General features: G+C 37.5%; 1 protein-coding gene across 1 annotated transcript in view; it reads right to left on the reverse strand.

The window, feature by feature from the left end:
• LOC117824509 (cAMP-specific 3',5'-cyclic phosphodiesterase 7B-like) overlaps window positions 1-4891 on the reverse strand; it is a 41776-nt gene extending 36885 nt beyond the window's left edge. Inside the window, exon 1 of the mRNA XM_034700024.1 lies at window positions 4541-4891. Within this exon, the coding sequence (XP_034555915.1) occupies window positions 4541-4561 (21 nt within the window). The 5' untranslated portion in view covers window positions 4562-4891. The remainder of the gene's footprint in view (window positions 1-4540) is intronic.
• Between the last annotated feature and the right edge of the window lie 6451 nt (window positions 4892-11342).

Consider the following 11342-nt stretch of genomic DNA (forward strand, 5'->3'; position numbering starts at 1 on the left):
AGTCCAAAGCAAGGCATATCAAAGTAAAACAAAGAAAAAATAAAATAAAATAAAAGAAGGTATGGTGACACCCACCCCATCCTACCCCACCTCAGAATAGATCTCCGTATGATAACAACAGCGAATATTGTATTCATATTGATAAAGGACAAAGTGAAGTGACAATGACATTGTTTATAACATTAATGTAAATGAAAATAAAGACAACAACAGAAGGAAATGGTCAAGTAATACCGTAACAATGCTCAGTTAAATCATAAAGTTAGACATATTCTTTGATCTTAGTTATGGATTTTAACCAGGATGAGATAGTGGTTCCTGTGGCTCCATGCATCTTGGCCACTGAGAGCTCCATAACAGCTATATCAAGATATGTATTAAGCCACTGAGATCTTGACAGAGAATGTGGTGATTTACACCGTAAGGCCAGCATATATTTGAAAATATTTGAAAAAAATTGTTTTCCATTAGTTGTTTGGGAACAACAATTCAACCATTTATTTATTTTAAATAAAAAAACATATCTCAGTGGTTACGATATTTAATTCCAGTTGACTTTACTCATTTCAACCCTTTTTAAAAAAAAATATTTTTTTTTTAATGGTATTTAATCTTATTGAAATGCACCTGTCATATCCAAAACCATAGGACTACATTAAAGCTACTGTGAGGAACTCTTGATTTTAGGGATGGGACATGATTTTTGAATGCTCAAATATTTGTTCACTTATTACAAATCGAAGAGTTAATGTGAATATTATTTCATTTTGAAAGTACTATTTTCATGCTTTTCACCTGTGCCTAGTTGTGATAAACTAATATTTTTGCCACAGTGTCAACAGGCAGAGGTGAATGGTGCCAGAACTCCTTTCCCCAGGTTGATATGATGGGACGTGTGACCCCAGGTTCTCCCTGGAGATGCTTTTATGATTGAGAATTAATCACTGTTGTTATGGGGTTTTAACCAATCAGGATTATGTCTTTAAAACAGCCTGTTAGTAAGAACACATATAACAGCCACTACACTGTGCACTATATTAATCAGAAATTGCTGTTGGTGTTTTTGCTACACACACCAACACATTTTCTTCAGATTTCCAATTCGTTCAACTTCCCGCATGTGATTCGTGAACGGCAGCATTTATGTAACAGTTCGTTTTAGAAGAAAAAAAAATTAACAATTTAAATGCCAGATCTTGAGAACCTACAGGAGACGGCAAGCAGACCTGCTCAATGTAAACAGTTTGACAGAAGCTAGCTGTAAACAAAGACAGAGATTTATACACATGGATAGAGAGCTGTCCATGTCAGATGAATAAAAGTGTAAGCACAGAGCTGAGAGATCATGGAAACACAGCAGACAGAGGGCATGCTGTAAACATGCCATAACCATGTGGGCTGGATGAGCGACTCGTCATTGCCTCTGGTTTGTCTCCATCCACCCGTTTCCTGCCCTCCGGTAAACAACAGCGTGCTAATTTAGATGTAAATCCTCCCACTCGAGGTACTGTTCTATGACTCTCTTCCTCCAGAGGGGTGACACTGAACATTGTGTTGTTTGAGGTAAAGGATTTTATATCTTATGAGTCCATTAGGTCAGCTTGGGTACCTGTTTTTTGTTATATGTCTGAATGTCTTTGCCCTCATGGTCCTCTAAACCATGCTGCTATGTGAACTCAGTCACCTCTCATTCTTTTACACTAAGCAAACAGAACAATTCAGAGCCATTATGACCATTACTAGCTATTTCAAATGCATGACCTGAACAGGAGGTTCACTTTAAGAGCTCTGTGTACCTGGACTTTTGAAGGAGGGCTTGTAATTAGGCCTAGGAACTGAACTCAGATCAGGGTGTAACTTCAGATGAGCACACTGTTGATGGGTTGAGTTTGACGCATCAGAAAGAGACGGGTAGGATAATGAAGGTGTTAACCTTGATGGAAAATATTAGTGTGTCATTGCTCATATTTCTCAGAAGAGGCTTGGAGTGAGAAAACACAAGTTGAAATCAATCAGGAGTGGACTCACAAATTGAGGCTTGATATGGTAAAATGATTGGATTAAAATATTTGTAGATTAACAGAAAATTAAAGCAGAACAATTTTAACCCTCCTGTTATGTTGCGGGTCAAATCCCTTTTTAAAGTCTATTTTAGGCAATATTTGCCTTCCAAACCTGTTAAATGCAGCATGAAAATCTGGGCAGCATGTGACAGAAGAAGTGTCGTGTTAATTTATCAACATCACTTCTTAAAAATAAAAAAAATTCAAGTTTTAAATTAAAAATTTAAAAAAATCTATGTCATGTAAAACTATTGTATTTATATTTAGGGCTTTCCAATGTACATTAAAAAAAAAGTTTTAACATTAATTTGAATGAAAAACAAGTGAGTTATACTCATTGAACCATGATCTGTGAGGATTAAAACACACCAATGGACTAAACTTTGGAGTTAAAAATTTGATTTAAAAAAATGTGTATTGGGATTTTTTGGGGTTCTGACACTTTTGGATAATTGAATATGCCCCGGGTCAAATTGACCCAGGAACATCATTGCTGTTCCAGAGAAACAAACATAACAGGAGGGTTAATATTAAGGTCATAGTTTTCTGTCTCATGCTGGTCTTGAGAGTGAAGAAATAATGACAGATAGCGGGCGCAGATGTGAGAGCAGCCTGAGGAGCTACTGGACCCCAACCATCTCTGACAGGGAAAAATGGAACAACATCCAAGGGCCACTCAACAAGCCCATTAGAGGTTTTTTGGCTCCTCCTGCATTATACATGTCACTAAAGTTAGTGGTTAGTTTTATTATTGAATTAACCTGTTATATATTGGCTCTTGTTATTGAGCAGTAATTTTTTGTTTTGTGTTTTTATATGTGCAATGCAATAAATAAATAAAAAACATACAGTCCTTCACTTCAGGTAACAACAGCAGAGCTGGGGAGAGCATCTCTAACCACAACCTGACACCAAATGACTTCTCAAGCCATTTTAAGTCACATACACATTTTCAAAGTCGGAATCTTGCGACATTATGTTTGATGTAAATCTTTGAATTTAGCTGTTTCATTAAGGAATATAAACATGACGAAAATGTTCCAAAATAAAGGATTGGGCAGATATTTGAGAATAAAACAACACAGAAAAGAGCAACAAACTCTGGGATGATAAACAAGGAACAAGTGTGTATTTGAAATTGATGATAGTCTTTACTAGAATACAAGATGGAAAGCTACATTGTGGTCTTTTTGTTCATTTTATTTTGTCAAACTGTGTCCAAGTTATGGAACGGAGAGGAACTGATAAAGATATTGAGACTTTCAAACGTTAACTAAAAACATATTTATTCAGTCTAGCTTTTATGTGAGGTTTAACAATTTTATTACTTACTTTTTACTGGTATATTGATTTAAATGTTGCTTTATTATTTTACTAATTCTAACTGTTGATCTTATATTTATCTAATTATTCATTCATTCATTTATTTTAATTTATCTACTCAGTTGTATTGACATTTTTAGCCTTAATTTTATTTTCAACTCTTATCCTTACACCTTTTTAAATGTATTTATATTCTTAATATTAATTTAATGCTTTAACTTATTTTAATTACTCATATTTTATTGTTCTCAGTGTGCATTAGTCTCTATTTTAAAATCTATTTTTATTTTTAAATATGTCTTGCCATTATTTTATTTCTGCTTCTTTCTTGTTTTCTTTGCTGTAAAGCACTTTGGGTTGCATTTGACTTGTATGAAAGCTGCTACATAAATAAGGCTTGATTGAAGTTGAAGATTGCATTATGAGTTTAAAGCTCTGTAAAAAAAAAAAAAAGGTAAATCACAGACACTGGCTACACTTTTCTTATAAAGTACACCTCGTAAGGCCATTAATGAACTTGCAGATTTGCTTAATAAAAGGACATCCACTCTGAGGTAGCTAGTTTTTCTGTGCTTCCTGTTTACCATGTGGATATAAAAAAAATCAAGTATTTTATCCCTGCACTGTGGCATAACCAAACAAATACCTTACATTCTTCACAAAGCAGCCCACTAAAGCTTCTCCCCCTGCACATCTGCCCCTGGTCTCCATGTGGTCTGCAGTGTCCTGCAGGCTAGCTGCTGTAAATCTGTCAATACACTGACGTGACATAAAGCAACAACACCAGAGGCCTCCTGTAATCATCCCTGCAGTTTATATAAGAGGCTGTGCATGAAGTCTGCAGCAAAAACTACAAGCACATACAAATCAAGGTCACTGGACACTCACTTCCTAGAATGGAAACATATCTTGGACATATCTGCATCACATATTTACACAATAACGCTTTAGAGAATGGCACATTGAGCTGACACAGTGTCTTTGTGAACTCATTAAGCACATAAAGACACATTAAACGTCCTCAAAGGAACATTTGACTAATATTACACTGTTTTCTTAGCTTTACAGGGCCTGTTATAAAAACAACTCTGTGTGTTGAAGCCTGTGTGTGAGGCTTAAAGCGAATATAATCTGGAAGGTGGTGGTCTACATACCTCGACCATTACACAGGACATTTAACCATCGTGGCTGCTCGTGGACAGCAAGTGAATGCGACGGAATCAGGCGCGTGCGGAGTGTTTTCATGTCACGGGAAGCGAACGCGCGCGCCGCATACGGTAGGACGACAGGTGACTGTGTCCAGGTTAACAGAGACTCATTCACAGACTGACTGGTTCATCCTCCTCCTCCTGGTTGTGTCTCTCTGCTCTGTCCCTGTAAAGGACAGTGTCGGCTTGTAGAGCCCCAAGATGAAGTCACAGCTTCCTTTACGCCGCTCCTGTCCTCGTGCCGGTTGTATGACTTGGTTGTGAGCCGCAGAGTGCAGAGGGGGAGGGGGCGGGGCTTGTGAGGAGTGGACCAATCAGCGCTGGTGAATTACTGATTCTACTATCAATGCTTTTCCTTGATTAAACAGTGGTTTATTGAACAGTTTGAGGAAGTTTGCAAATATATATCCAAAATAAAGAGCCGGTTCTTACAAGGGGCCAGATTCAGTACAATTCACAGGAGGGGACTCTAGGAAACAGCTAGGAGCCCCCTTTGAACCCCCCATGTTTCTGAGTGTATTTGACCTCCATGCTCCTTAATGCTATTGTATGGCTTTTTTTTCATATTTATATGTTTTAAACTTATGTAATTATAATAAATTACGTTATTTTATTATTATTTTTTATTAGCATTCACAGGATTATACAATAATGGTAACATTTGTTTTACAGGTAGGTGTTCTTCCTGCATGGCCCTCGGCCTGCCGCACCTCCAACAGTGCCTGTTTTGGTTAGCTGCAGGGTCATCAGCTGGGGACCACCGCTCATTGATGTTTCACCCCTTAGCCCTGAACATCTCCTGATGGCGGGGCAGTGAACAGGGACGTCTCCCTGACACTCCCTGCAGCTCACCTTCTTCAGGAGCTGCTTGCACCCCATATTTTGTTCCTTCTTCTCAGCCATAGCCAGAAGCTTGCCTTTTCGACCTCCTCTGAGAACTCCCTGGTTACCTTGTGCAGCCTAGTTCCCCGACACCCCAAGTCTTTGAGTAGCCGTGTTGTTGAAGCTCCCACAAAGCCTAAGAATAAATTACATTTTATTTTATTTATTTTTTTATTAGCATTCACAGGATTATACAATAATGGTGACAGATATGAGCGCCTTTTGTTTAGTGGCATCAACAATGTACATATGATTAGATTATTATTGTATTATAATATTTGTTGATGTCGAACAGACAACATTATTTGCAGGTTCAAATCCCCAGTTGGGTGGTTGCCTTTCTGTGTGGAGTCTGCATGTTCTCCCCATGCATGCGTAGGTTCTCTCTGTGTACTCTAGTTTCCTCCCACAGTCTAAAAACATGCTTACCAGGTTAATTGGTCACTCTAAATTGCCCATAGGTGTGCGTGTATATCTGTCTCTTCATGTTTGCCCTGTGATAGGTTGGCATCCTGTCCAAGGTGTACCCTGCCTTCCGTCCAATGTCAGCTGGGATAGGCTCCAGCCTAGTCATGATTGAATTTCTCTCCCTATACAATCTAATGAGATAAAAAAGAGATCAAGCTTGGTGTCACAGCAGGATTTAATGACACCTAGGTGAAGTTTTAATGAGCATTGGGATGTAAAGGAGCATGACATCACTGCATTTTGTTCACCTCTTTTATTTTGCACAGTCTCCAATAAGAAGCTTAGTATGCACAGAACAACACTGAGAAATGTAGGAACCACAAGAACTGCCACTTGCTTACACATGCATTTTGGACATAAAAGATAATATGTAATACAAAAATTACTTAAAGTCTACCTGTCCACAGTAATCTGTAATATACATCCAAAACTCTGCAGCCAGTGCAGTCGACTTGACAGAATTGTCTCCAGATGAAATACTGACATCTGCTGGAGACTAACCTGAGTTTACTCTGACACTAAAGTTATTCACTTTTGTTCTGCAACACACATGAAGCGGCTTAAGTTATCCAATGAACTGATACATGCTGGTTTTGAGTGAACAACTTCTTGTATGACAACAGCAGAGGATATATAATGATACAACTGGAATAAGACAAAGAAAGTATGCATGCTTAAGCTTGTCCATTTATGCTTCATATTCTACTCAGTCCCTAATAAATAAAATGATGAAGGTACAGCATTTGATAAGTACATGTTATTGTAATAAAAGTATTTCAAAAAGCCATCTCTCTTTGTGAGCTTTTTTTGTTGCTTTACCTGGGAGAAGGTTGCAGAAGTCTGCTGTAAGACTCAGCTTCCTCTTCGCTTTGTGTGCTGGGATTTTAAAAAAAAGTTTGAGTTGTTCTCACACTCCATACTGTGTGTGTGTGTGTGTGTGTGTGTGTGTGTGTGTGTGTGTGTGTGTGTGTGTGTGTGTGTGTGTGTGTGTGTGTGTGTGTGTGTGTGTGTGTGTCTGAAGTCACAGCAGATTTAATTCCTTGCATGTTAGTGATCAAAAGACGGCTGCAAAGGACTGTTATGGTCTATAGGGGTTGTTTCAGACAAGGTGTCTACAGATACAACAGCTACATTTCACATTTTATACATCCCAAGAAGTTGTGATGCTGTCAAGAATGTAAATAAAAACAGAATTTGATTACTTGCAAATCCTTTATAGCCTTAATTTGATTCAAAATGGTGTAATGACATATTAAAATGCAAAAAAAAAAAACTGTGAAATTCCAGTAATTAATTTGAATGTCACGATGCACAGTCACAAATTACCAATGCATCCTTTTTTTGCTGACCAAATGTTTTCCAAACCAAATAATACCTTCAGGAGATGGTATTTCTGTTTTTATTGATTTCCAATTCACTAAACTCAAGTTTGTGTGTGCGTGCATGAGAGGAAGATGTCTAGACCTCAAACAATGGTTAGAGGTGATGCAGAGTTCAGGAAGTCTACTGACTTATAGACATGTGCTGTAAACCACATGGGAACTCAGAAGAGAAGAAACAACCTGATTCAGCATCTCAGCAACTAACAGCTGGGACAAAACTTAGATCATGCTTTTTGAGGATGGTCTATCAGAAATTTAAACTGTAGATTATATTCACATGTGACATCAGATTTCATTCTTAAAAGCTCACTGACATTTGATTTCATTGAGGTGATGTGCTCTTATTATACTGAACTGTTCAATTATGGGTTCTTGTCAGTCTCGCAGCTATCTCCCTGAAGAGTCCAGAATCCAACGTTGACATGTGGAATATTGATGCTAATGAGATACTCTATTGGCCACCTGTATGAAGTATCTCTATAAAATATAGATGATAATAAAACTGCAAAGAGCAGGCGGGGATGGGAAACTGGTTGTTATCCGCCCATATTGACGGTTAAGACCTGGACAAAGAGAAACCAACGTTTAAGAAGGCAGCAGCAATATGATAGGCCTAGAGTGAGGATGCAGTGCAGTGCTATTGGACGGATGTGACCTGGTGACAAGATTCATTGATGTCAAGTCAAACTTTATTCATAGAGCATATTTTAAAACAAGCAGCCACAGCGAAGCTCTGTCACCTCTGTTTTTTTGAGCCTCGATTCTGGCACGTCTAAAATGTTGACTGGAAATTGTGAGTGAACAAGTGTGAAGGGGGGGAGGGTATGCTCAGAAAATACATTTTAAATCCAAAACTATTTACACTCATTCACAGTAACTGTTATCTAATTGAATGGAAATGATCATTAATCAATTCTTATGTGTCACTGTTTGTCTACAAAAAGACTAGGCCCAAATTAAGGAAAAAAAAAAAATGTGATTTTGAGAATGATGTAAAAAAAAAAAAAAAAAAAAAAGGCACAATATCACCAATACAAGTGGTAATTTTATGAGAATAAAATGAAAATTTACAGAAATATATTTATATTACAAGAACAGTCATACTATTAGCTGAAGCTTTGCATGTATACTAACATCTAATTATGGTTGATATTAAATACAGCAAAGGGAATAATTACAAGACCTATGTCACGTATGCAGGGTTGAGTTGTGGTTGCTAACCAAAATTATACTTAAAGTGAAACAAACTCTACACAGGTTCCCACAAGACATTCAAGAGCTCATTTCTGTTTTTTATCAGAGGCAGGAAGGACTACATGATGAATTTAGCTGCTTTGGTTCAGTATATATTGCTTGTAAAGCTGATATACAAAGATATAATTTTTAAAGCTAATCAACTAAAGAATATTTATTTAATATTAGTTAATAAATAAGTAGTTAAATTGTTTTTTTTTCTCAGCTGAGATAAAAAAAAATCAAGGGTCAACCAACAAAGGTAAAGTAACATGCTCTGAACAATTTTCACACAAAGAGATGTATGGTTGTTTTTGTTTTGCAGGTGTAAAAAAAAAAATGTTGTGCTTTGTGTGACAAATCTTAAAGGAACTTTTTATATGTGTCACTTTTGGCACATAGGGGTACCTCTTCCATCTTAGCTAGTTTTGTCCTGTACATGTGTAAGTAGTGTAGACACAAAGTCTCATACTGATGTCTTTTAACAGTGAAATATATATCCCTCATTGTGAATATTTGCTGTGGAAAAAGTAAGAGAAGGCTGATACTTCTGGGTGATTTAATCTGACACCTACCCTCTCACAGCCGTTATAAGTGTTTAAAATTACATTATAAAAACTGTCAATCTGGTCATTGGTGGCCTTGTGTGCTTTTGAATGTCATACAGAGGCATTACTGTAAATTTCAGCTTGTTGCATAACCAGACAAAAAGTCCTCACAGTGGCTTTAAATCAAGTGTCATCAGCTTATAAAATATGCAGTATGGGAATTGTGCACTTAACATGATTTACCTCCTTCTGCGATAAATGTGTAATTATATGAAAATCTGTGAACATCTGGTCAGAGTCAAATATTAGAGTTGATACAGTTTTTGTTTCTAAGGAGGGAACAAACGTACTTAAACTTTTTTATTTCTACGGTGATTGCTGATTATTTTATGCTAGATTGCTACTGTTATTAGCATGAGATAAAATAATGTCGTAATTCAATGCAACATGGAGGACATCTCGATCACGTGATCTTGAGGTCTTGTCTACTGTGGAGGGGACAGGTGTTTTTACTCTGAAGAGGAAATAAATAACATGAACGCTACCGATGAACCCGAAATTTCTGTAAGATTTGATATTTTAGAGGCCGAAATGAAGTCAGTGTGTGTTTGTAAAGCAGGAAGTTTGTATCCGACTTACTTAGTGCTTGTGTTGAATCTATAAAGAAAGGTTGAATCAGAGTTAAGTTTGAAAAGACTGTTAGCATTGCAAGCTAGAGAGGTCATTGATTTTGGCCACTTGCTACAAGAGTACAGTTCATTAACAGAAAACAGATTTATTTCATTTTTGTGGTATAGTTTTAATGATCTTTCAGTTTCTAATCAAACGGTGGGAAATGCTATATTTCTATTTGCTATTTTTCCATTTAAGTATTTCAGTGGTTATTGTCATAGTTTGCATTTGGGTGTGGCCGGAAAGATGTAATTCATTCATATTAGCATGGCTAGCTTGACGAAGACATGGACATTAATCTAAGCGGTTTGTCTCAAACGTAGCACAGTTGGTCAATAAAATATGATTTATTGAATTGTAGTATTGTGTTTTTAATGATACTGCAGGTTCCAACCCCATGTGTGGACAATGAAGCTGGGAGTCCTGGTGTTATCGTGTATGATGACCAAACTTTCCCCATTGTTACTCCACAAGTAAGATTTATTTAATTTGGTGAAAAGTGGATCATCAAAATGTGATGAAACACGTGCTCTGGGGTCATTTATATTGACAGGTTAACTGACATGTTTTGTTTTGTTTTTCTTACACTGTCAGGCTGCTGCAGAGGGGGCTGCTGATGGGGATGATGGAGGCCTCAACAGGTTTGTCAAGGCACATTTTTTTCCATTAGCATTTTTATACAAGAAGAAAGGCTGTCAAACTATAGAAAAAAACAACTACTCTTTGAAATTGAATAATTAAGAATGATTCATCTTCTTTTCTTTGGTTCATATCAACAATGTAAAGCAATTCTTATGTGTTTTAATTTGAGGATCAAATATAGCCTAGACCGGCATGTCATCTTTGCTTGACCTCCCCTGTCTTCTAATATCTAGCTGCAGACTCTTCTTGTTGTGTGTTGGGGGCTGCTAGGGGCCAGGTGGTAAAGTAGGTAGTATCAGTGTTGTCTCTACCTGGAGTTTGCATGTACGGAGCCTGGGTCTGTTGAATGTGGCAATGCTGTAGGGGTTGGGTTATTAAATTGGGTTGTTCTGCTGGTGGATATGATGGACTGTGGGAGCTGGCATGGAGGGGGGTTGCTTTGGGACGCCAGAATTAACTGTTTAGCCTCTCTGGGCCTAACTAAGCAAAACATCAGTGAAGGGAGGAGCCCACTTGATAACCCCAGTGATGTGCTGGCTCTTGCTGCATGCCCATCTGTCCTTTCTATCTCAGTCTTTTGGGGATATAAGGAGCCATGGGGTAGGCTACAAAACTTATCAGTAAAGGGCATAGTGGGATGTATTACTTCACTGAGCACTCATCCTTTCTTTCTGCACAAGTACCTCGTGTATATCTCAAATTCAAAACAATGAAATATTTCCTCAGCTTAGAGCTTGTTTTTTATTGGGTCTTTTATGTAGAACGTTTTCTTTACTTATATCTGAATTGTGGGATGGGGTCGGGTTTTTATTGATTGATTTTTTGACTTTCTTTTATTTTTTTTAATGTATCGCATGACAAGCCGGGACTAGAGACAGGCTAGCTTATCACCCGGACTATTCTACCACAGAGCCAGGCTGT

The sequence above is a fragment of the Notolabrus celidotus genome, chromosome 13 (assembly GCF_009762535.1).
Source record: "Notolabrus celidotus isolate fNotCel1 chromosome 13, fNotCel1.pri, whole genome shotgun sequence".
Classification (NCBI taxonomy): domain Eukaryota; kingdom Metazoa; phylum Chordata; class Actinopteri; order Labriformes; family Labridae; genus Notolabrus; species Notolabrus celidotus.